This window comes from Herpailurus yagouaroundi, unplaced genomic scaffold (assembly GCF_014898765.1).
Source record: "Herpailurus yagouaroundi ecotype Mexico unplaced genomic scaffold, PumYag 164, whole genome shotgun sequence".
Lineage (NCBI taxonomy): Eukaryota > Metazoa > Chordata > Mammalia > Carnivora > Felidae > Herpailurus > Herpailurus yagouaroundi.
Genome location: NW_024412405.1, coordinates 46294566 through 46321810, shown reverse-complemented (window position 1 = coordinate 46321810; position 27245 = coordinate 46294566). Strand labels below are relative to the sequence as shown.

The window sequence follows — 27245 nt, the reverse complement described above, 5'->3', positions numbered from 1 at the left end:
TCATGACCTGAGCCAAAGTCAGGGCTTAACTGACTGAGTCACCCAGGTGCCCCTAAAGTTTTTTATATACAATTTTCTTACATTTATTTATTTATTTTGAGAGGAGGGGAAGCATGAGCAGTGGAGGGACAGAGAGAGAAGAGGAACAAGGATCTGAACTGACCTCAGCAGACTAGCCCCATGTGGGACTCAAACTCACAAACTGAGATCATGACCTGAGACAAAGTTGGACACTTAACTGACTGAGCCACCCAGGTACCCTGAGGTTTTAAAGTTTTTAATATAAAGGTATTAAACATTAGCTTAGTTTTCTAATTGGATAAAAAGCCTGTAGATAATCTTTAGCATGCAAAACAATTTGCCCTCGAGTTATCAAAAGTCCTAAATTTTAAAAGACCATTATATAAAGGCACCTCACATTATCTGATGAGTTTCTGCAAATTCTAAGCGGTTTTTTTTCCCTCTGTTAAGAAAAGAAAACAATCTTTTGAAAACTGATACAAAATTCTGGATTTTTAAAATGATAAAAAGATAAAAGTAACTATTAAATCACATTATATCATCACAGTTCATACTAGAGTTTGCAAAGTGACATGTACGAATATGTAACATTATTTCGTCATTTTATGCTTTTAAAAACTCTCTAAATTTTAGAGTATTTGGGGTAAAATATAGTGCTCATAATAAAAAAAAGTTATTTAAATTCAGATGTCAATGCTGTCAAGGTTTTGTGCATCAGTCAATTAACTCTGACTTAGAGCTGCATACCAAGCCACATACAGCCTTCTATTCAATTGTCTTCATACTAGATCGTAGGTGAGTTGAGTACAAGATCCAAGACTTACTTTGGTATTCCAATCAAGAGGGAACCAGATATGAAACTATGGTTTCTTCAATGAAAACCTGTGTAATACATATTTTAGTGAAAACTTAGACAGCATTGATTATAACGTGTAGCGCTAAGTTAGCAGAAACAGTGCCAATTCCAAGTGTAAAATCCATCTCTGTTTCAGAGGTGATACATGTGCAAAATTTTGCCCCTTAGAATTCATGAGATACGGTACTGCCCCTTTACTATTGACTCTGGGATCCTCCATGGAGCTTTAAAAGAAATACCCATGATCTTGAGCCTTGGTCCTCTTCCTTAAGCTCTGAAATTCAGCCAAAACATAGTTAGTACCTTTCAAGACTGGTGTAAAAATATTCACAGACTTTGATCCCTTGTGAAACTCATTCTGCAAGTAAATCTGAAGTGTCTCCAGTATTTTCTTCTCCCAAGTTCCCATTTTCCATTTCCTCATGGGACCACCAGGAGTTCTTTTGTTCACCTTAAACCCACCATTTTGTATTTTCATGGTCTACATTCTAGATGCAAGCCTCTTCAGTCATCTATTCAACTTATATTGTCCTTTCTTTTGTGCCCGAGTTCCGCTCCATCTGTCTCCTAGTTTTTTAACTTGCCTGACCCAAACACTCTTGTGTTTGTAGTAGGTACATGTTTTACTGTTTATATCCTCACGTGTATAAAATGTAACTGTATTTTTCTATCTCAATTTAACTTTTATTTTAAACTTCTTTCCATTGAATAATGGAAAACTTAATCTTGCCAATTCAAAGTAAATTCAGTCAAACTTGTTATATCTGTTTAATATGGGTTTATAATCCGATTGTGTTAAGATTCAAATGTACTTCTGAGGTTTTCTCCTTGTCTGTCCATAATGAGGTTAATTAAATTATAGGTCCTGCTAGGCACACCTGTTGCTAAAGGGTCCTTGTGGAGATAGGAATCTCTAGGTTCTTCAGGATATAAAATAGAGCTGAGGTCATATGCTTGGGCATAAGAATGGTGAGCTGAATGGAATTAAAGTATATTATTCCATTTCAATTTTGCCTTCTGCTACCATTGACCCACTAATACATGAGCTATATCTTCACAAAATTTCCAGTGGAGATGGCCCAGACTGTACTGGGAAAGCCATCTCATGTCATCACCAATAGGTTCCTTGCAGTGACCTTCTGTATCTTATTTGGAGACAAGGAGAGCTTTCAGATTCTACCCCACTCTGCAGACCCAGACAGTGTGAGTGATCACTAGGCATCAGAAGCCTTCAAATGCCACACATTTCCATAATGAAATTTCTTCTCTTCGGCACCAGGTTTTCTCTTTCTGCCTCAACTGAACTCAGATATAGAAGTGCAAGTTATCCCTGCTCTTGAACTCCAAAGTGGAAGGTAGATTCCAGACTGACAAGTGGACGCAGTGATTTTACACCATCACCTGCACACCCTCTTTAACCTCCCATCCTCGGCCACACATACAAATTGCTTCTAACATGTTAAATATTTTCCCCCCAAAATTTTTTTCCTTCTTTACAAATCCTGAGTTTTCTAGTTCAGAGATTTTAGGGAATAACTTCTTTGGCCAGTACATGTGGACTTTCTCCCTCACATCTGAATCCTAGGCTTTTGCTCCTAGCATTGAAAATGTGGTGTCTTTTCTCCCTGGCTTTAATCCATCTACTGGTTGCAATGAATGGTGCTGGCTCCTGCACTCTGAATTTCAGTGATGATGGGCAGCTGAAAAAAGATTCTACAGTTTATGTCTCAGATTAGTATTCTGCCACACTCAGTTATTAATTTCATACTCTAATTTTTTTCTTTCCTTTTCTGATCTGAGCAGAAACATGTTTTTTTTTTTCCAAGGGTGCTACTGCCCTAAAGCCCACCTATTTCTCTATTTCCCCACACCTCATGCGGCTCAGGGTCAAGAGATGCCATGCATCCTCTTTACTCTCTGACCCTGGGAATGACTTTCATCACTCCAGTCTCCTGTGGGCACTGCTCTCGTGGGCATTCACAAAAAAATTCATATGATGGAATTTTAAAATGGACACTGATCTAATGAGATACAATTAACATCACTTTTTAAACCATGATAACGAAGGTGAGAATTTTCAGTTTTGATAAAACCGGTTGTGTGACTTTTTAAAGTATTTTTTTATTTGTGAAGGAGAGAGAGCATGTGCACGCACAAACCCACATGAACAGGGGAGGGGCAGAAGGAGAGGGAGAGAGAGAAGTTTAGGTAGGCTTAGATAGTGCAGAACCCAAAGTTGGTGCTTGATTTCACAACCCTGGGATCATGACCTGAACTGAAATCAAGAGTCAGACACTCAGCTGACTGAACCATAACCCAGGCATCCCTAAAACTGGTTATGTGACCTTCAGTTTCCATTCAATTTAAGCATATAGAAGGGTTGAGAGTGAGAAGATGAATGAAAGGGATTTGGGGGTGAAATAGTGTTTGATATTTAGAGTTAGTGGGGTTTTTTTTAATTTTTAAGTAAAAAAATAATTTAGGATACATCAGAGAAGTCATAAGGCCTGTGTGACTTTTCATTTGGGGCAGTGAGTAAATGAGTAAATGCTGAGGAACAGTGGGGGGAAAACCAAAGCTTTTTGTTTCATGCCACAAATAGTGTTTTAGAATCAAACATTTACATCCTGCTATTTTTCTTGGTCATTGCCAACCCCAAAGTTCATTGTCTTCCCACTTATGCGCTGAAGATACAGCATATCCCTCGTAGTGGCCCCTACTCCCTTAAGTCCTGACACTCTGGGTTACTTTATCATCCGTGTAATTGATCCACGCATATTGTGTTATTTCTTTGCCTTATATCCAGTGACCCTCCTACATGCACTGAGTAAGCCTCCTTCCCCCCTCCCCCCATTCCCACCCCCCGTCACACTTTGGATCATGTAGTTGGCCAGAATGGCTCCACTTGTAGAAGAATAAATACATTGTCGTATCTGGCCACAACCCTCTAACCTACTCCTTTAATTTATTATTATTTTTTTTAACGTTTATTTATTTTTGAGACAGAGAGAGACAGAGCATGAACAGGGGAGGGTCAGAGAGAGAGGGAGACACAGAATCCGAAACAGGCTCCAGGCTCTGAGCTGTCAGCACAGAGCCCGACGCAGGGCTCGAACTCACAGACCGTGAGATCATGACCTGAGCCGAAGTCAGACGCTTAACCGACTGAGCCACCCAGGCGCCCCTCTACTTCTTTAATTTAAATAACTCAATTCCTCCCCATTATATATTCTTAACCTATGGAGTCCCCTGCTTTCTCCACAGCAGCTCTCTCATCAGAATTTTTTACGTCTTTCTTAAGTTTTAATGTTACGTCTACTTTGACCACCCTTTTCCCAGGATCTTTATTACTTTCACCCCATTATCTTTTCATCACTCCTGTCTTGCAGAATCTACCTGGTTGAGATTCATAGGTCCCCTTTCTCCATACTGGCATCCATGTACACGAAGAGTGACTTAGAAGAATACAAAATCATGCAAATTCATGTTGAAGGCATCCACTGGTTCTTTCCATAATTAGCTCCTTTTCCCTGTCCCAAACCCAGTTATTTCAAACATCCTCCGCTGTCCACAAATTTCTGACTGTCCCTTCTGCCATTAATTCTGGACAGATAATTTCATCTTTCTACTTCTTTGGACTTCACAGACAGAGTAGGTAATTACTCCTTTAAGTTTGTTCAACCAACTTATCATACCATTCTACAATCTCATCCATCTTTGGCCTCTACCTCTTCTCTGGATAACGTGCTGTCCTGAATTGTCTTCAACTTGAGCTACTGATTCTTCTTGATTTTCTCCTTCTAAATCTCCTTTCATATGAATTCCACTGCATCCAATGTTTTTCACAGGAGGCAGGAGTAAAGAAAACGTCCTCCAACCATATACCCTTCTTCTACTTTGCCCTATATTTCCCCTCTCTCTCAAAGCCAAATTTCTTGAAGAGAATTGGCTGCCCCTATTTACTTTCCGATGACTCTGAATTCTACTGCAATTTCGCCTTCACTCACATCACGCATTGAAACCTCTCTTGTCAAGGCCACAGTGACCTCTGCTGCTAAATCAAATCTACCATTTGAGACTACACAAATTATTTTCATCCGCCTGCTTTTCTTTTAGTATCATTTAGACCTCGTAGTATTATCTACATTTTCTGAATAAGAAACTGATATTCTGAAAGCTAATTTGGTCAGTATCACCAACATAACTATAGCTGGTAAAAGCTGATCTCGAATCAAGGCCTTCTGACTCAGGATCCTATGTTTTGCCACGGTAAAATAAGGTGAATCAATTATACTTCTATTCATTATTCCATGGATATTCACCATTTATTTTTTACTTAATTCTATATATTTCCATGGCCCACATTGATAGCAGATGCCACAGCATCTGAGGCTATTAATAATTTAAGATGACCCAGAAATTTCTGGGGAAAGGGGAAGCTAATGAGAACAGTTTTGTCTCATGAATTTCTGAGCAAACATAAAGACACTGAACGTGTTAGAAACACACTATTTTTCTTGTGTAATGTAAATGGACTCAAGTGAAATTCTTAAAAAAAAAACAGCAAAAGAGTAAAATCTTACCCATTGTTAGGAATTAGCTTCTGGATTGGGCTTAAAAACCCAATATTGAATGATAGATCTCTGATCTGATTTGGAAAAAAAAATCCATTTTTTTTCTCTTTGTCTTTATAAATCTCTTTCCATTGAGAAACTTCTATTTTGGTGGTAAGAAACTCATGGAGAATAGTTATCCACAAGAATTTTCAGTTCACTGCTATGGTATAGGTATGTGCAAAGCACCCTGAAAGCAGAAGAAAATAAGCTCTAGAGAGCAGGCTTTCCAGAATAAATGGCACTTGAGCGAAGACTTAATGGACTGTAGATGTTTTTCTTTTTTTTTTTTTATTTTTTTTTTCAACGTTTTTATTTATTTTTGGGACAGAGAGAGACAGAGCATGAACGGGGGAGGGGCAGAGAGAGAGGGAGACACAGAATCGGAAACAGGCTCCAGGCTCTGAGCCATCAGCCCAGAGCCTGACGCGGGGCTCGAACTCACGGACCGTGAGATCGTGACCTGGCTGAAGTCGGACGCTTAACCGACTGCGCCACCCAGGCGCCCCAAGATTGTAGATGTTTTTCAAGTGAAGTGGGCAAGAGAGGAAAGACATCTAAGCTGAGGGACCAACATATGCAAAATGCAGAGACATAGATACTCTGGTGTATTTAGAGAAGTGCAACCAGTTGTTCCAATGGAGTATTAGTCAAGTCTCTCAAAAATCTAATTACCAGGGTGACAATTCAAAGTAGTTTGGAGAACTAAAATCAGCAGAGTGGATTTATTGTTCACACAGTGGAAAATCTCCAGAGTGGCTGGTTTCAAGCACAGATGGATGGGAGGATTTAAAAGATGCCATTAGTTTTCTGTTTCATTTTCCTCTCCTGTCTTTCTCTCCCTTTCCTTCTCTACCCACCTCCCTCTTTTCTCTTTCTCCTTCCTTCTCTGTTAGCCCCATCCCCACGCAGGATCTTACCACGGAGAAATCAAAATAGCTCCCAGCAGTGCTAAGCTAAACTCGTCCCCATATTCCTGGATCACAAAATGTGTATTTTCTACCCATATTTCAGTTATACACGTGCCAGGTTAAGAAACCCTGTTCTAGCTGAATGGGGAGCCTTTGTCAGGAGTGTGATAATTCATATGTAAGAAAAACAGGGTAACTCTAGTACTTTTAGAGATAATTCAGGGAAACAAAAAAATTTTATGGTGTTTTTCATGATTCAGACATATGTTGTCTTAACTATGTGTCATAATTTATATCACCCATTTTATGTTGATGCAAATATATGTTTTTTCATTACTGTTAAGCCCTGCAAAAAGTAAGTCTGCACACACAAGTTTGAAGCTCTGTACAAAGCGCAAAGGGAAAAATGCACATTTTGCGGTGTATACATAACTGGCCAATAGCCTTCCATAAAATAAATCCCAGTTTTTACTTGCATCAGAAATCTACCTGTTTGAATTTTCCAGAATGGATTCCTTGAAATTATGTAGCTTTGTAATTGTCAATATGATAATACAATTCGATTAGAAGAGAAGTTTTTGTGTGTATTTTCGCAAAGCGGGATCTAATAGTTCCCTTCTGTGTCCATTTGCGGTTTGGTTAGTAAAGAGCGAGAGAGATGGTTGTCTTAGCACTTTTACTGTTTGGCAACTTAGTTTTTAATCATAAACGTATCAGTGTGTCCACCTCCAGCAGTATGACAGGTGTGAAAAGGAATTGATGAATCCAGCATTTTCACCAAAACAATAGGGTGGCAGTGTAGACTAGAAAGAAAGGAGCCAAATGAAGATGGCATATATTACTGGCATCATGTCTCAGATGGAAGGGCCAGGAAAACAAATGAGAGAACCATTTGGATGTAATTAGGAAGCAGGAGGCAGGAAAAAGGAAGAAAAGTCTGTAAACTAAGGAGCAGATGATGCCTGTGTAGCCCACAGTCCCCAAACCTTTCAGCTTGCCTTTCCTGCTTGTTCTGCTGTAACAGTGTATGTGGATACTCGCTGAAATGTACTCAGCCTTGAGATTATTAATAATTTTGAAACTGAAGCCAGCTGCATACAAAATACTGTAGACTGAATGCTTCAAATGATTCTCCTGGCTTTATGCGTCCCCTATTAAGACATTTATCTCATTAAATTGCAGTTTTATTTTCGGTGTCCTTAACTAAACCCTGAGCTCCAAAGCGTAGTTCCAATAGCACATTTGAAAAGCATCTCTGTACATGCCACATGCTAGATACATAATGAGAATTTTTAATAAATTAATTTATAGATCAATTTTCACAAGTCTTCATGGGTTTCCTTCCCACCCCCCCCATTCAAAGCAACTGAAACCCAGAATAATACCCACCATCTTTTTTTAATTATTATTATTATTTGTCCATTTAAGAAATATTTAGTGCTAGGCCCTGAGGATTCAAAAATTGGCCTTGGAAATTTCTATGCCCTTGATGTGTCATACTTTAAATAAGGTGGGGCAGGTGAAAGAGAAGTAAACCGTTGACTGCCATGTACAAGGCATAGTGTTCCCCACTTGCATGCATGATCTCCAGTGCTCAGAACAACCCCAGGGTCATCTTGTTGTGTGCATTTGGAGAAAATGAGGCTCAAAGATACTTAAGAAATTTCCCTAAGATTTTAATACCAGTTGTTGGAAAATCCAGGATATAAACACCATGTTTTTTACCTTGTGGAATGTTGCCAGTTCTTTTTTTCTTCATGGAGCTAGGCAGTAGTTTTCTATTTCTTTTCAGTCATGTAAAATGGGAGGATAGGGGCACCTGGGTGGCTCAGTTGGTTAAGCGTCTGACTCTTGATTTCTGCTCAGGTCATGATCTCGCGGTTGGTGAGTTCGAGCCCCTCATCTGGCTCTGTGCTGACAGCACAGAGCCTGCTTGGGATTCGCTCCCTCTATTTTTCTCTCTGCCCCTCCCTTGCTCATTTGCTCTCTTTCTCTCAAAAAAAATAATGCAATTTTATACAAGTACATAAAATGGGAGGATAAATAGTGATATTGACATCAGCACCTTTTTCATTCCTACCAGTTAAAATTTATACTAATCCTGTTTTTGCCTCCTTCATATTTTCATGCCTAAAATATATTTTCAATCCTTTTCTTCCATCGTTCTTCCTTACTAAACACTTCTCATATTGGTGGTTGAAATAGGGTTTCCAGATAATGGAGAAGACAACCTCCTGAATAATTACATCTTTTGCCCTGGTGGCCATACATGATACTTCTGTTACCCACTCCCTCATTTTTGCATGAATTAGAACATAAGGTCTATATGATGATGGGGTAGATCATACCTGTTCTCACTGCAGGACTTCCTTAGAGTAGCACTCCCAGGTTTAGCTCTAAGTCTCTGCTAAATTGCCTTTTATAGTCAAGATATAACAGTTTTCTTCTAAAGTGCATAATGATTCCAATTTGTGTGTTAGGACTACCTGCCATTTGTGCTTTCATTCATTCCATGAATATTTGTATAAGCCTCTACTATGTAGAAGACATTATTAGGTTTTAGAGCTACAGCTTTTTATTTTTTTTATTTAATTAAAAAAACTTTTTTAGTGTTTGTTTATCTTTGAAAGAGACAGGGAGACAGAGAGACAGAAACAGAGCACGAACAGGGGAGGAGCAGAGAGAAAGGGAGACACAGAATCCGAAGCAGGCTCCAGGTTCCAAGCTATAAGCACAGAGCCCAACGCGGGGCTCGAACACATGAACCCTGAGATCATGACCTGAGCATAAGTCAGACACTTAACCCACTGAGCCACCCAGGTGCTCTGGCAGCCTTTTATTTTTAAGACAAAGTCGCTGTGCACATCAGACTTATATTTCAATAACTGTCCCAGACTAAACTTTCCAGAAGGGATGAATAGACATGCTATATACCTTTCTAGTGAATGGTGTCTGCTTTTGATGATGATGATAACAACATTCTGATGAAAAAAGACCTGACTCATGCTAATTTATGAGTTTCATCTTTAAGTATTGTTGGAAATTGTGTCCTATTTTATAGCAGGTTTGGAGGGGATGCCAGTGATGAAATGAATCCCTAATAGGCTGGACGTTAGAATATGAAGTAACAATGGCAAATTACAGAAATAACGGAATTCAAACCTGGTGATTCTCAAACTTCGTTTCATATTCAAATCACCTGGGGAGCTTTTAAAAAGTCTTGATTACCCTCCTACACCCCAAAGTCATTGAATCAGAAAGTCAATAGGTGGGACCTAGGTATCAGGTGTTTGTTGTTGTTGTTGTTGGTGTGTGTGTGTGTGTGTGTGTGTGTGTGTGTGTGTGTGTGTTTAACTACCTGGGTTATTTCGACACGCAGACAAGCTTGAGAGCCAGTGATCCAAACACATTTTTATCAACCTTTAATGTACATGCAAATTGACTGGGGATCTTATTAAATACAGATTCTGGTTTAATAGATCTGGGGTGGGTCCTAGATTCTCCATGTCCCATGAGCAACCAGATGCTGCTACTGCTGATCTGTGTGCCACACATCAAGTGGCAAAGCTCCAAACAACACTTCTCAGCTACATGACTGGAAGAGCTCTGTAGCTAGCTACTTAGCCCTTTTCTGGGCACCGGTTACTTCAAACCCCATTCATGTCAGTGTTCCGTGACAAGGACTGTTAAAAAGCATTCAGGGAAGAGACTGCAATGTCATAGGTTTTCTGACAAGTTTGAAAACCTTCCCATCCCAACCCAAGCCTGAGCAGGAATGCTGGAACATACATCTGCACGCACTGATCTCTTCCAAGGTCTTCAAGAAGTACCATCATCGGTACTTGGCTCATGTTTACCCAATGGCCAAACCTCCGGAAGAGAAGAAAAGGCCAGGCTTGGCATCTCCATGTGACACAGCAGTGCTGTAGCTTCTGCATATTCTAACTGTGTTTCCTAAGTGATTAACCCTAGTATAAACTGTTCCACAACCTAGTGCGTTAGACAGATGTTAAGAAAGACCTGTTCCTTTTGGTGTATGAAAGTATAGCTTAGAATTGGGCAACATTTAGAAATGAGATATTTAGCCCCAGAAGTGATCACCCCAGTTTCTTACAAAAATGTATTCTAAATGATCACAGAAGAAGATCCCTTTGTGGTGTCTCCACAGGTGAACCACAAAACAGAATATTAATTATATAGAACAAACTGAGGATCGCTGGAGGGGAGGTGGGCACAGACATGGAGTAAATGGGTGATGGGTATTAGGACAGCACTTGTCATGAGCACTGGGTGTTGTATGTGATGAATCACAAAGTTCTACTACAGAAACTAATAATACACTATATGTTAACTAACTGGAATTTGAAGACAAACTAAAAAAATGAGAAAAAAATCCCGTGTCTCCACCTTAATTCTTTTTTCTTAACTATGAAAATTCTATTCTTGTAATATATTTTAAAATGTTTCAATGTTTGAATTTCAAATGTACTTGAACCATTGTCCCCACTTTTTTCTTAGATTAGAATTTAGAACAAAATGCCTACAATCATCAAAAATGGCTGACATACAAAGTGAAAGAGAAATGTACACGTTTAAGAAAGAAAAATTTTTGCCAATTGAGGAATAATAGGACTTTGTATTTTAACCTTTCAGTCACAGGAGTTCTGATATGAATCCAAAATATTTGACTGCACTGAAAAATTATAGCATTTTACCAGCACAAAATGTATTCTATAATCTGGTCCTATTGGGCTATTATGTATTGGTTATGCCAATAATAAATGCCCAATAAAAGTCAGTGTATACTAAATCAATGATTCTAATGAACTTCATCTTCTACAGTGAATTTATTTTACAGTAGCTTTTGAATGGGAAGTGGAGTTGGTAGAAAAGTAGAGTAAGAATGTGTTTAAAAAGAAAAATTCCCCAAAGTGCTTATTTTCAAAGAATTAAAGATTACAAATCACTTCAAATGATCCATGGATTGGAGAGACTTCCCCATTAGAAAGGCTCCTTTGTCTGCAGTAACAAAAGAAAGATACATTTTAACATGCATCTTTTTTTTTTTTAAATCATAGCAACCTTTTACATATGCAATCATAACACATCTACCCGTGGTATATCTCAATTACAAATATCAGCCATTCCGTTCATCTCATCCCAAATTGGGTCTGAGATGAATTCAGCAATTCAGCACTGTTATTCCAGCTTTAGTCAACCGAGAAAATCCTTTATGGAAATAAAAATACCTCTGGTTTTCTGTTTATTTCTGTGACCTAGTAAAAATAAAGTGAACACAGAGTTTAACTGGCATGGTTACACTGCCTGGAGCACAGTAGATTCACAATACATGATTTTATGTTCTGTATATATTTATGTGGATTATTCTAAGATTTGTGTTTTTTTCTTCACTTAGCAAATTGTAATTAGATATGAACTTAACACTCTTGTAAAGAAAAATGTGAACATCTATTGTAAAAGTTGCCCAAAATTCAAAAGGATTTGGTTATAACGAGTCAACCAAGCTCGGCCTTTATAATGGATGTGTAATATATTTTTCAGGATACTGTCGTAGTTTTCAATGATTGCTTTAACAGATTACCACAAAATTAGCGGCTTAAAATAACACCCATTTATTAACTCTTCTTCCCCTCCTCAGAAGTCTGAGTACCGAGCAGCTCAGCTGGTCCTCTCCTGGGTGGTTTACAATGCAGCAATGAAGGTTATCAGCAGGGTTGTACTGCTTTCTGGAAGCTCTGTGGATGAGTGCACTTCTAAGCTCATTCAGATTGTTTGTGAATTCAGTTCTGTATGGTTACAGGACTGAAGCCCCGTTTTCTTGCTGACTGTGCATTAGGAGTCTATTTCCTTAAGTCTGGGTATCTCCCTATTTTAAGGGCTATAATGTCAGTTACATATGCAAACACCTTTTGCCATGTTACATAACATATTCCAATTTCCCTGAAGTAAGGCATGGACATCTTTGGGGCACTATTCTCCCTGCAGATAGGCTAAGAGATGGATTCTGAGATACTGAGCTTTCCTTATGAAACACCAATAGGATGCTTGAGTAGGATCAAGGAAGCTCAAAGGGGAAGAAAACGTTGATGTCTGAAGATTCCTCCTGGCTCAATGAGACAGATATTTTGTAACTTTTCATAGATATTTTACATCTTCCAATATGCACCTTCATTTCTAAGGTCTTTTGGAAATCATCTCCAATTGGGCTAATTGACAATCCCCACCAAACAGTTTGATTGCGAATGTTGGTATGTTACGACCCTTCCAACTGTGTGTCCTGAGTCAAGCATAAAGCACAAAAAAGAAATTCACTTGATTCACTTAAATTGTATTAAATCTCTTATTTCAAAGAATCTTACCAGGCAACTTCTACTCAGTAATTCTTCACAGAAATCTGCATGCTAAATTGCTAAATACATCTGTAAATGAGATGGAGAAGATGGTATGTTCTATAGTGCTTTTTGTAGGATGAAGTCTTTTGTGGACTAGATGGAGAGATCAGACATATGCAGGATAGTTGGCTTTGCTAAATTTGAATGCTTAGATGACTCAGTGTAAGCATTTTAAAGATAAGCTAAATACCTGTTACTGAAATTCCTCTCCTTGCATTGAATGTTAACTGCTATTTACAAAAAATTCTGTAAATAAAATGAATTTTTTTTTTTACTGTTGGAACATGAAAGGATCATAAATCGAAAGCTGTCTCAAAGAAATAGTGTTTGTAGCACCTGGTTTATGGTCAGCATTGCCCACACTCATCTGGACTTCAAAAATGTTTAGGATTTTATAACAACTACAAAAAATGTGAAGGAAACTGGTTTCCCAAGTTAATAAGGCAGTGGGGCTGTGTGGTGAGGAGGGAAGTTAGGTGGATAATGCTTTTCAAAAGAAAAAAAAAAAAGAAACCTTTTAAGCTATTTAATTTTTTAGAATTTCAAAATTGTTCACTTAATTTTTTTTTCCCCTGCTCATCCCACTCTACCTTTAACGTACAATGTTTTTTCCCCATGAATTTTCTAGAGTTACCTTCCCTGGAGTATTTCTTCTTCATAATGAAGTAGAGAATTCAGAATGTATGTGCAGTACTTTTTTATACATTAAAATTAAAATATCATTTCATCATTCATTTTGCCATATCTCATAACTTTGAAAATTACCGTTCCATAGTATTATTTGAAAGGTTTACATAACCATTCCGAAAGTACATTTTACGCTCCTATTAAATCAAGACCTCACATTGCCAAGATGGCACCTTAAGAAAGTTCCTTAACACAAAACCATGACTTTGCAATGACTTAAAGTCTATTTGCAAAATAGAAATCAGGGCTGTTTGTGAAATATAGAGGCAGGGTTGCTTGTACATATGTAGAGTCCATGAATATCATATTTATGTTTTAATTATTCTGAAATATAAATTTATGATCTTTCTGAGGGGAGTAAGTGGTTTACAGTGCCTAGTGAATTTATTCCTTTAATGTTTTAAATGACAGTTTCCTTTGAGAGTCAGGGAATTCCAATTTTCAAAATGAGGAAAAGAAATATATGTTGTAAAGTCTTTCAATTTGCTCATTCTATCTACAGAAAACACTCAATTCCTATTTACTAATTCATATACATTGCAGAGATGATATTCCCCCAGTAATTTTGATAGTTTCCTCATTAGCTTCCAGTATATACTACATATCTCTGGGTAGCACTTTGATCTGCTATCATGACCCTTGTGTCTCTGATAGAGGTACACACGTAAGAGGAACAGGTGAGGAGTAGAGGGGAGAAGCAGCATATTCATTTCTATATTTGTGTGGTTTATATTAGTTTCCCCCAAACAGGGGAGTAATCTTTTTGAAGATGGAAGAAAACTTACCATTGTGCCTAGCACAATGTCTTGCATGTATTAGGCATGGCCTAGTCATGTTTATTAAATGTGTCTAGTAAACAAATAGTTAACGATAATAGTTTTTATCTTTGTTGCAGCTTCAGGAAATGGTCTCCAAAACTGTAAGGAGAAGGACAATAATACAAAGTTCCGTTGAGGTTGTAAAGTTTGTGATTTAATGAGTTCTTAACATTCAGCCATTCTGGGTTTACCCTCGTTTACCTTACTATATATGTAAGCCTGGTCATCTTCATTTTACAATCAGTCATATCCCGGGGTGGCTGGGTGGCTCAGTCGGTTGGGTGTCTGACTTCAGCTCAGGTCGTGATCTCGCGGTCTGTGAGTTTGAGCCCTGCGTCGGGCTCTGTGCTGACAGCTCAGAGCCTGGAGCCTCTTTAAGATTCTGTGTCTCCCTCTCTCTCTGACCTTCCCCCATTGATGCTCTGTCTCTCTGTCTCAAAAACAAATAAACGTTAAAAAAATTTTTTTAAATCAGTCATATCCCTTTATCCACACTTGGACTTACATTTTCTATAATATATACAGGAATTTTGCATAAGTAAACATTTATTCCCATATTTTAAATAAATTGTATTCCTTCTATATTTCTGTAGGGCTCATAAAATTGTCCTTGCTTATTCTTCCCTATTCTTTAACTTCTTAATGTTTTATGTTTTCTTACTATTTTCTTGCAAATATTACATTTGTCAGATATATAATTTTATAACTTTCTATATTTTTCTCTTTATGAGGAGTAACTTTATCTTTTTAGAAAAATTTTAATGTTAATAACTTTATCTTTAAACTTGTGTCTATTTTTTCACCTAGTGCATGCAGGGAAGATGCATGATTCTTAATAATTCAAATGAATAATTAGTTTTGATTGACCTCATTGTTAGATGAGATTTCATCTCAGAGAATTTTTTTGTTCTGTTTTTTGTTTTTTGTTTTTTTTGTTGTTGTTTTATTTTTTTACTTTTGGTATTGTCTCTGTAAGTATAACACTTTGGTTAAACTTTCTGATGAAGGTAAAATTGAAGTACATGTTTTAAGGGAAATAGTTGAAGAAAAAGAAAGTAACTACTTTTCTAAATAGGATTTTGAATATTTTTTACATTCATGATTCCTGGTTTTTCTTCTAACTCCTTAAGTTGTCAAAAATTTTTTCTTGATATTCTATGTCTTAAGTTTTTAAACTGTAAAATCAGAGGGTTGAATGAAAGTATCTCTAAAGTTCCATGGTCTGACCATTTGAATCAAAGCCCTGGTCCCTCATGAGATTTCCAAATGAAAAAGAACATATGAACTCATTGTAAGATAAAAGGGGAAAAAAAGTCAGAGGGCTTAAGAAATGGATAAGTATAGTAGATTGCTTTGAGTATATGGGCCTTCAATCTAAAACATTATCAATTTATGGATTTTTGTTGTAAAATAAAAATGCTGATTCAATGAATCCAATGGAAGAATGAGTGGACAAACTGCTAAGACAGCTTCACAACACATTAGTTAATTCCAATAGCAGTAATAATAGTTACTTTTTGAGGAGCACTTCACTTGTGTGAAATATTTTACACAAATTCATTTATTTTCAAAATTTCACTATGAGATAGAGCAAGTTCATAATTTCCATGCCGACGAGTCTTAGGAGGACAACTTTTTGGAAGACAGGACAGTGACTTTTCTTGAATCTAGGACTGCATACAATACTGTTTTAACATCTGCTCTGTGTTTATTGAGCCAGGGTTTGAAACTCCCACCAGTGAGCACTAGATACTAGTAAATTAATCACTTACACAAGATAAACTGAGGCATAAGATATGTTATATGACTTCTTTCATCCAAAAATGATGTTAAACCTCAAGACCTATGTACTTCTTCACCCTAGGTACCCATTTCACAGGCTCCTCGTTTCTGGATCTTGTTCAGAATTGCCTGCAAGAGACATTTCACTGTTTCTTGATACGCACACAACACATGAAATTATATTTGCGTCTTATTTGTCCATTTGACATTTTGTTGTCTTTTTCCATAAATTTTTGACATGACTCTTCCGCCTCTGGAGATGTTTAGGGCAACTACAAGCAAATAGATAAAATATTCGTCATGAGGTCAGCTTCTTGTTGGGATATCTACCACATGGGCCCACGATGTTTGTTAAATTGAATAGAATTGACAGTCATCAATACGAAATAAACTGGGTATATTAGTGCCTTTATAATTCCATCTGTGTCATAAAACCCAACATTAGAAAGGGGGTTATAGCTCCAATGCTTTCATTGCTCATTTAATGGTTAGTGAATGAGTTCCCTCTCCTTTTCAAATTTGTAAAATAGGCCTGAAAACCTGAAAATTGTGAATTTTCTGGTCTCTCACATGTATATTTCCATTTCTATTGGTATCACAAGTTTATAGCTTTAGTTTATAGCTTTATCAGCTAAAAATTACTTACCGGCTGTATTCCATATTATAGAATATCTCTTTTATATTCCCTGATTGAAGGCCTGATCTTTCCCTTAAATTGTCAGTACCTCTTGTAGTGAGTCTCTAGAATCATCTTCAACACAAGCTTTATACATGGCCAAATGATCTTTTTATAAAGTTTATTTATTTATTTTGAGAGAGAGAGAGAGAGAGAGAGAGAGAGAGAGAGAGAGAGTGCACACAAGAGGGGAAGGGGCACAGAGAGAGAATCCCAGGCAGGCTCTGCATTGTCAGAACACAGCCTGATGTGGGGCTTGAACTCACAAAACTGTGACATCATGTCCGGAGCCAAAACCAATAGTTGGATGCTTAACCGACTGAGTCACCCAGGTGCCCCAAGATGATCTTTTTAAAACATAAATTCCTTGACCAAAATCTTCGAAGTTCCCTTTGGGATACCCAAAGATACCTTTGGGATCAAATTGCAAGCTCCGAGTGTGACACAGAGGCCCCCTTCATTACCTGAGGTACACCGACAGCTCCAAGCTCAGGGTTGATTCTCTTCATCCCTTCAACCACAAATACTAGAAGTCTTCAATCATGACATGCTCACTTTTGCCTGTGTGCCTGTACATTATTCCCTCTTCCTTGAATACCCTTCTTTCTGTTTCTGCCAACTTCCCCTGGCTACGGTTTTAAATTAGATATCACCTCCTTTGAGAAGCTCCAAATTTGGGGCGCCTGGGTGGCGCAGTCGGTTAAGCGTCCGACTTCAGCCAGGTCACGATCTCGCGGTCCGTGAGTTCGAGCCCCGCGTCAGGCTCTGGGCTGATGGCTCAGAGCCTGGAGCCTGTTTCCGATTCTGTGTCTCCCTCTCTCTCTGCCCCTCGCCCGTTCGTGCTCTGTCTCTCTCTGTCCCAAAAATAAATAAACGTTGAGAAGCTCCAAATTAGAAACCTGCCTCCTTTGGGAAGCCAGTACTTTCTAAGATTGGGGTAGGTGCTGTCCATTTGGCATCCTGGGGGTAGGCATTTATCCCACACGTTGTTTTGGGATTGATTGTTTTCTTAATGGGCTTCTGCATTGTAATCTAAAGTTATCAAGGGTCGAAGACTCTGTCTTGTTCTCAGTTAAATCCCTAGTAATTAAAAGCACAATGAGATACCACCTCACACCTGTCGGGATGGCTAAAGTGAACAACTCAAGAAGCAACAGATGTTGGCAAGGATGCAGAGAAAGGGGAACCCATTTACACGGCTGGTGAGAATGCAAACTGGTATAGCCACTATGGAGAACAGTATGGAGGTTCCTCAAAAAATTAAAAATAGAACTGCCCTACGACCCAGCAGTTGCACTACTAATTATTTATCCAAAGGATACAAAATTGCTGATTTGAAGGGGCACATACACCCCGATGTTTATAGCAGTGCTATCGCAATAGCCCAATTGTGGAAAGAGCCCAAATGCCCAGTGACTGATGAATGGGTAAAGAAGATATGGTATACGGAATATTTCTTGGCAATTAAGAAGAATTAAATCTTGCCATTTGCAACAACATGGATGGAAGTAGAATGTATTATGCGAAGTGAAATAAATCTGGGAAAGGCAAATATCATATGATTTCACTCATATGTGGAATTTAAGAAACAAAACGGATGAACATAGGGGAAGAGAAGGAAAAATAAGATATAAACAGAGAAGGAGGCAAACCATAAGACTGAAGGTTGCTAGAGGGGTGTTAGGTGGGGGGATGGGCTGCATGGGTGATGGGCATTAAAGAGAGCACTTGTTGGGATAAGCACTGGGTGTTGTATGTAAGTGATGAATCACTAAATTCTATTCCTGAAATCATTATTACACTATATGTTAACTATCTTGGATTGAAATAAAATGAAATGAAAGAACTAAAATATAAATGGAATGAATGCCTGATTTTTTTTTAATCATTGCAGTATTCTTACCTTTTGACATTAGTGGGCTAAGTCTTAAAAGTTCATCCAGTTTTGTCCTACACCCTTAAAGGAATACATTCCCAATCTGGGGGTTTATCAGAGAAAAAAATGCTACCATTTTAAAAACAACTTTGTACAATGACTGACATTTGAAAAATTATTATGGACTGTGTGCATATATGTATGCACATGTGTGTACATATGTATATATTGATCTGAAAAATATGTATGATTTTTTTCTTACCAGATACAGAAGCAACTAGAAAAGACATTACAGTGGGTCTTTTTCCTCAGGTCTAACTCTCCTCAGGCATTACCAATTTTTTTAATTCATGTTTTTCCTGCTTTAAGCCTATTTGCATGACTGTCAATTTTCTACATTTTAATAAATATCTATTTACAACTCACACTGTAAAGGCACATTGCTAGGTAGAGATTGCACAAGTCAGCAAAATGGTATTTTGCAGCAATTGGCTGCATTCTTGGAGTGAGTGTGAAACTACTTTAGACGGAAGGGAAGGCTCAGACATCTATTTATCTGGCCTCTGTGAGCTGAGGCTGCCCAATGTTGGGTCAAAAAGCGCCACATGTTCAGTACTGTCTTTCCTCACATTCTCCATTGTCTTTCAAAGGTCAGGACCCCACAGAATCTTCCCTGCTTCAAGGAGAGATTGGAACCCGAGTCTCCAGAGACTCAGGAGAGGATTGCATACAGTTCCTCCTTTTATGGTTGTTAACTGAAACATTTTCTGGGAGTACGAATTAGAAGCCTTATGAACTATCTTACTGAAATCAAGGCAACTTCATACTGTGTCTAATACGGCTTCGGTGGTATAATTTCATAGCAAGATCATGCTTGTTGGTTTCATAAAACACATGCAGAACACCCAAAATACAAAGGATTTGGATTTTGTTTTTAATACACTCATACTACAAAATTATTTTAAAAGGATCTATTTTTCTTTCTTCCTTTGTAACCACCATTGATAGAAGTGTTACTGCCAGGAAAACTTTTTTTTTTTTTTTTTTAATAGGGTCAGGGAATGACTCTAAAGATTCAAGTAACGGAAATTGTTTTTTCCCCTGTAGCTGAAATTGCTACGTTGGTTTTAAGTTTCCCAATCCAAATTAATGAACAATTTTCTCAGTAGTCTAAGAATGGATTTGGCAGTGCAAAGATCAGAGCAATCTCTTCATTAAATTGGGCAAAGAGGACTCACTGGTTCTCAAACTGTTAAATGGATATTAGGGTTTTAATGAATGGAACATTTATTTTTGTGCCAGCTCAACTAGCAACATTGACATGATTAGCATACATTTTGGCAACTGTGCTAGCACAAGGTGTTAGTAAAAAGGGGCTTTTATCTTTGAGCTTAATTTGCTTTAACTTTCCTTGTTATAAATATTTTTAATGTGAAGGAGATGGTTTTGTAAAGGAAATCCTGGCACAAGACGTTATTCAGAAATATGTCTTTTTATTAATGTTACAGGCATCTCTCATGCTAGAGATGAAGTCTATACCCCGAAACACAAAAACGGTCTTCAAATTTAGAAATAAATAAAATATTTTGTTACTTATACTCCTGTTGACACCACTGCACTCTGGAGGATTTTTTAAAATTAATATCACCACTTGTTTCATACATAGTTCCTTCCTTTAAAAAAGAGAAATAAGGTATAAAAATGGTAGAGGGTGGATTCCTCCATTGCTATAGATCTGTTAGGAATGAAAAGTTTTGGGGGTTAAATGATCTTAGTTTCTTAGCTCAGGTGCCTCTCATACAAAAGGAATTTTTCAATAAAAATATATTTCCTTTTTTTTTTAACAAGCAGTACTGCCTCCTATACTTATTCAAATTGTCAAACTGAAGAAAACAAGAAAAATGAGTTAATACAAATTCAAAAGATCTTGGGTGTTTGCATTCAGTTTTTTTTGCAATGTATTTTTAAAATGTATTGAAAGCTATTGTAACATAGCTAACAGAGGATTTGTTATAAGCATGTAGTAAGATGAATGTTTATAGCTGATACTAAATCAAAAATTAATATGCATGTGCACATGCATGGGTATAAATTCTCATGTGAACTTCTGTGAAACATATAGGCATACCCTCTATTTTATATATATATGTATATATATATATACACACACATATACACACACACACACACACACATATATACACACCCACATACACATACATACACACACACACACATATTCAATGCTTTACCCAATGTTTAATTGAGTAATGAATTAGTTTAATATAAACTCTAGCAAACAGAATATTTATACTGTACCCACATTTATCTCTAAAAGCAAACAAATGCCAATAACAGGCACTTCAGTGAAAGTACAAGCCTGTGTTCAAATATAAAATGGTAAAAATGAGAAAGAAATTATGAAAATATATACCTTTAATTTGCAGACATATAAACACGTTTGGTACAGTACAGACACATGATGCCAAAAAGTAGAATGGTCCAGCTTAAGCTAACACATTCCTTGTTTACACAGATATTTTACTATAGCTCTCCTATAAAATAAAATTCCCAGCTCACACAATGAAGTGAAAGAGATCAATCACCGAGGAACCAGCCTGCTTCATTGCAAAGGATTCAGTAAAAGCTAAGTTATCAAAGCAATCTGCTGCTGGGCTTACAAATAAACTCTTGGACCTAATCCAAAGCCAAAGGAAGGAAGCCAGAAATGGTGGCCAACAAACCTAAACGACAACAAAAAAAGAAGTATAACTTTTATATAAGGGGCCCAACTAAAACAACCAGTAGTGCTCACTAGCATCTAGAATAATTCCGTTTTAATATGATTTTTACTTACTCATGTGATAAATGAGTCCAAGAACATAAAAACCTAATATATATAACCCAAGCATAAAGTATACCTGACAAGTTGTCAAAGCACCAAAATGTCGTGAACACCTACAAAGCAACTAAAGATTGAAACATTTCTTTGCTCCTGGCTGTTTTCCTTGGACACAATTTCCAGTTACAATGTTTGGAAGGGAGAATATATACATTTCCCCTGTAGTAATAGCAAGTGCAGTGGTAAAGCAAACAGAAAGCAATCTGAGTACATGGAAAGTGAAATACTCTTCAGCAGGTCAAATCCTTAACACGTGGCCATGTTTTCACCCTTGCTAAAGAGAAATTACGCTTCTTTGTTAATGCCTTCTCTTTCAAACTATACAAGATGTACTTGTGAGGTAATAAACATTCTGTTTACAAATGCATTTCTTTTCTTTCTTATCATACATTTAAGTGCAGTGAAATTCAATTTATTTCAATGTCATATTTCTTAAATGTTAAAAACAATATATTTAAAATATACTCTTTCATTAATTTCATGTACAACAACTGTCATGTACAATACCTCAAAACTGTTCCCTGCAAAGGAGTAGTTGATGCCCTCTTGTGGCTAAAGGACTTTTTAGACAAAAAAAATGCAATGTACCATTTTCTTACCTTATTCCCAGGTTCTACCAATCTGCTTGGTGAATGAAAGCTGCAAATCATGTCCAAGCTTTTTTTTTTTTTTATAACAGTTCTCTATAGCTGTTAGTACTAATTTTCATTAGAAAATGCTGTACACATTTTATAACCTCTGATTTTGAATTTAAAAACCTGTAAACAGCTTATTTACAATATAGTACAAGTTATAAATTAGTTGTCCTCCATTGGAACTGCCATCTACACACTCTTGTTTAGGTGATGAGACTACCCCAAGTCAGTGAAAACATCTCTGGGTTATTCCACAATGAAATGTCAAATATTAGAAATAGCCACTGGTTTCCTCTCTCTCATATGCAAGTCGATTTTTCCTTTGAGTGGAATTTGTACTTCCAAATTTTCGTCTTCCCTGTGATGCTTTTTCCCTCTCCTTAAACAGATGTATATGCCCATCCCTGTTACAAGTGTGATAGAACCCAAGCTTATTACAGACAGAGCTACTAAGGTAGGCACACAGGACACAGACTCGACTTTCCTGTGAGTTGGTTCTATGGAGATCTGTGGTTCTTTCTCCTCTATGTTAATTTCTGGTTCCTTTCTTAAAAGACTCTCAATGTAGCTCTCGTTACTGACAGTGTCGTTGACAAATAGATTCACCATAACCGTGGAGTGGAGAGGTTCGGGATAACCATGATCGCTCACTTTCACCAGTAAACGATGGAGTCCATAATCTGTCTGCAGCAATGCCTCTTCCAAAGTAATGTTGCCAGTTTTGGGGTCAATCCTAAAGGACTCGGGCCTAGGACCTCTTCTTCCTATGATGCTGTAAGCTATGACAGCGTTCATGCCCGTGTCTTTGTCAACAGCATAGACCTCTGTGACTGGGGAGCCGGGCAGAGTAGAAGGCAGTACCAACAGGTAGGACATGTTAGATTGAGGGAACAGAACAAGAGGAGGGTTGTCATTGATATCTAGAAGGAGAATTGTGATTTTTGCAGTTGAAGAGAGGGCAGGCTCGCCCCCGTCAACAGCTTCGACCCACAAAGTATAGGAGCTCTGCTGCTCTCTGTCCAAAGAGACTTTGGCTCTCAGCATGCCCTTTCCTGTGTCTATGACAAAAATATCACTCTGGTTCACCACCGAGAGGGCGACCCATCCATTTCGTCCAGCATCAGCATCTGTTACACTAATTACCCCAATTTCACCATATCCTGGAAAGTTTTCTGGCACAAAAAAGCTGAAGTCCTTGTTGATGAACCTAGGGCTGTTGTCATTTTTATCCAACACCGTGAGAGCCACAGTGGCTACTGATTCTCTGGGTGGCTTCCCAGAGTCAACAGCTCTGACTGTGTACCTGTACTTTTCTTTCTCTTCTCGGTCCAGCTGAGTAGAAACTGTCAGAATTCCTGTGACACTGTCTAAGGAAAAATACGATGGGGCATCAGGTCCCAGAAAATAGGAAACCTGGCCTCTCTCTCCACTGTCAGCATCTGTAGCATATAGCTTAGTCAAAAAGGCATTGGGTGCGTTGTTTTCTTCAATGGTTAGTTCCAGCAAGGGTTGCAGGAAAATAGGGGCATTGTCATTGTCATCTAAAAGTTGCACTTTAATAATTTTTTTGACATGAAATCCCTCAGAGTTCCAGGCCACCACAGCTATTTCGTAGAACTGCTGTAGCTCATAGTCCATAAGTTTTGTGGTTTCCAGCAAATATTCATTACTGTATGGTTTGTAAGGTGATAACCGAAATGGTCCTTCACCGTCCAGGTAGCAGTTCACCTTGTATTTACCTTCTGGATCTCTTATGGTGAAGAATGCAATTGGAGTGTTAATAGGCTCCAGTTCTTTCAGGTAAACAATACCATCCACCTCATTTGCTATATAACGAGGCACAATTTCAGGTGGTCTGAAAATGACTTTGATAATGGTCACCAGGGCCGTGGTCACAGCGGGGATGCAGCCTGGCCCGTTGGCAAGGATGGTGAGCTTGTGCGTTTGCAGAACACTCCCCCCGATCTTACTGAAAAGTTTAATGACTCCGGTGGTTTCATCCAGATGGAATAAATCCTTGGATGCCTGTGGAACTTTCTGGCTGTATGAGTAAGTGATCTGAGCATTGGTTCCCAAGTCTCTATCCACAGCCTGGACAGCTGCAACCGGTGTGCCCACTGTAGCATTCCCAAACACAGTGACATTGATTTGTGAGTCTGCGAAGAGAGGGCAATTGTCATTAATGTCAGTTATGCCAATGGTGAGGGTGGCGCTGCCCAGCAGTGGTGGGGACCCACCATCCTCTGCTATGATGATGCTCACATACTGGTCCTGGGTCTCCCTGTCCAGTAGTCCCATGACAATTAGATAGGGAGTGCGCTCCCCATTCTCATTCTCCTCCACATCCAGGGTGAACATGCGATGGTAGTCCAGCAAACGGTAGGTCTGCACCCCATTCGTGCCTATATCTGGGTCCATGGCAGGGTGCTCTATGGCCAGCCGGGTGTTTACAGGTGCATTTTCTGGCACCCAAACTGAGATTTGGGAAACGGGGAACTGTGGGGCATTGTCATTAATGTCCCGGATTGCGATTTTCACTTTCACAAACCGAAAGTACTCCTGAGGCAGGACCAGTACGTCCAGAAGCAAAAGACAAGAGTCAGAGGAAGGGGAGGAGGAGATGGAAATGCTGCCGCCCCAGGCACCTCCTCCACCTCCTTCTAGACACAGGGCCTCCCGGTCAATCTCCTGGTCAGAAGTGTGCAGCTCCCCGGAGCGGTTGTCTAGGGTCACGTACTGGCCACTCAGTCCCCGGGAAGCCAGGCTGAAGGAGAGAGGGGGGCTCCGCTCAGCCAGGGTGCGCTCAGGCAGCTGCGGCAGCTGGTTCTGCCTCCCGGCGGCTCGGGGTACCAGCCGCAGGTCCTCGGCCAGGCTGCCGATGAGCACCCCCGCCGGCAGTCCCTCGTTCAGGCTGTACAGAAGCTCCGTGGCCCGGCTGTAACTTGCGAGGCAGTTGAAGGGTCCCACGAAGAGGAAAAACAGAAAGAGATGCTGAAAGTGGGGGGAGGGGAGAAGGCTCGTTACACACACGCGGGAACACGGAGATTGGAGTCAGAAACCAGTGTCACGGGGTCATATTTGCCCCCATCCCCGTTCCCAAAGGCAAACCCTCTAGTCGGAGAGGGATGGAGAGGAAACTTGCTGTAAAGGAGATCTTTGGGGCAACATTGTCGCCAAAACTTAATGTTTCTGTTCAGTTTCTGCAACCCCCCCCCTTTCCCCTGCTCCCCATCAGCACCCTCATTGAGTTAATAATCGGAATCCCAAGCCATAAAGCATCCCTGGAAACACGCGGCCGAGTGGAGAGGACTCCGCTCAGGGACTGCGCAACGCCGCAGGGAAACCACCGGGGTAGGCTATGGAGAGGGAGAAGGTTGGTAGTGGAGAGGAATGAGCGATGATGGGCGATTCATCAATTTATTTCCCATTGAAATGTTTCTACCACTAAGGTACCCGGAACGCGAAATGTGCTACATCCCTTTTTGTGAAACCACCGCTGCCAACAACAATATCAGTAATAATAATACGGGAAACATCGTGACACGTTTCCTTCGGACCCCCCCCCCCCCCACCATTAAATAAACACTTTGGGTCAGAGAAGTGATTTTCATTTTAGCTCTCATCTATCAAACCGAAAGGACCTGGATCTCCACCTGCTATTAAGCCCTCACTAATCCTCCTCCTCTAAGGGAAGAGTAGGAAAGGCGGAAAATGCTTACGCAAAAACAATTTGTCAATTACAGCGGCCAGTGCTAGCAGGTGCCGGCAGCAGGACATAATCTCCGCACCCCTGTGTCTCAAGCCGATAACCCCCTCCCCCCACCTCATCTGCCTACATTCCTATTTCAGAAACTTCCTCTCCCGACCCAAGGACTAGCCGATTCCTTGCTAAAATGAAGACACCTTATCCCAAACTCCCTTTCCCTCCCCCAACCTTCCCGTGAAGTTTGGATTAAGGTAAAAGGTTCGAAAAACCGTCAAGGAGTAGGAACTGCCTCACAGCTCCGCAACTTGTCTGGACCCCAACCCTTACCGGCAGGCTTCTGTGGCTGGTGCTGCTCCTGGGACGACTTAGACGCCCCATATCCAGGCGCGGGTGCCAGGTCGCCGGGCGCCAGCTCACTGCCAGGGCCCGCGAGCTGCGCGCATTCCCTCGGCCGCGCATTCCCAGGGAGGCTGCAGTCAGCGCGCTCCTGACGGGAGGGCGGCAGAAGACACTCCCTCTCTGTTCATGCAAATCGCTGGGGAACTTCAGCCAATAGTCACTGGCTCGTCAATTAAGGATGGGAGCGAAAGGGGGGCGGGAAGGCGCGGGGCTGAAGGGCAGGGTCATGGTTTCCTTCCCAGGACGTGGGTGAGTCCGGACCCCGCCGGAGGAGCCGGAACGGGGGGACTTGCCTCTCAAGACTGCGACGTGGCGCCACCCGGTCTGGCCCCGGAGCGCGTGCCCACCAGATCTCCCTCCTCGCCGCACCAGTCACAGCTCAAGTCCACAGGTTGCGAGCACTACAGGGCGAATTAGCATAAATAAATATATAAATAAATAAGCCTGCTTCTGTATATCTGAATAGAGAGAGCGAGGAGGTCGGCGCTACAGAGCAGCCACAGGCGCGAGCCCCAAACGCTTGCTCCTGCCACCAGTTCTTCGGAGAGACTTGGATCAGGCGGTGTTTGCAACAGAGAGAGAAAACCCGCTCTTCTCTGCGGAGGGAAGGAATCCCAAACTCTTCCTAAGGTGGTCTGAGCCTGAAAAGCAAACCTATGAATTCGGTGAGGGATTTGACCTGCTCTAATTTTGAAGCTTCGCTGTTGGTGGCGTTTCCTAGTTGTACGCGCCAGGGTCTCTGGGTGTCTTCCTTGTGGTCCTACTTTAGAAGCAGTTGTGGCTTCTGGCCAGGGGAAGAGCCAAGGGGGGGAGTGGAAACAATTGTGTGGTAACACAAGTAGTTCTGCCTGTAAGAAATTTGAACATACTTCTCTCCGGGTGAATTTTCTTTTTTCACTCACTGAAGCTTAGGTAAAAAAAAAAAAAAAAAAAAAAAAAAAAAAAAAAAA

The 27245-nt window shown here is 39.7% G+C and overlaps 1 protein-coding gene and 1 long non-coding RNA gene across 2 annotated transcripts in view; one reads left to right on the top strand and one right to left on the bottom strand.

The window, feature by feature from the left end:
• Window positions 1-20493: 20493 nt before the first annotated feature.
• On the bottom strand, window positions 20494-26591 carry PCDH20 (protocadherin 20). The gene is made up of 2 exons (XM_040487402.1): window positions 26224-26591; window positions 20494-25181 (listed from the first exon to the last, which is right to left on the bottom strand). The coding sequence occupies exons 1-2, from the start codon at window positions 26353-26355 to the stop codon at window positions 22455-22457; spliced, it is 2859 nt and encodes a 952-aa protein (XP_040343336.1). The 5' UTR covers window positions 26356-26591; the 3' UTR covers window positions 20494-22454.
• Window positions 26592-26739: 148 nt separating this feature from the next.
• Window positions 26740-27245, top strand: part of LOC121037875 (uncharacterized) — a 40363-nt gene continuing 39857 nt past the window's right edge. The window contains exon 1 of the long non-coding RNA XR_005794034.1: window positions 26740-26960. This is a non-coding gene — a long non-coding RNA (uncharacterized LOC121037875). The remainder of the gene's footprint in view (window positions 26961-27245) is intronic.

What these genes read in the sequence shown, in the direction of transcription:
- PCDH20 (XM_040487402.1), bottom strand. Translation starts at nt 26,355, where the DNA reads ATGCGCGGCCGAGGGAATGCGCGCAGCTCGCGGGCCCTGGCAGTGAGC. An exon ending in CCAGCCACAGAAGCCTGCCG is followed by an intron (nt 25,182 to 26,223) that starts GTAAGGGTTGGG and finishes CCCCACTTTCAG; the next exon opens with CATCTCTTTCTGTTTTTCCT.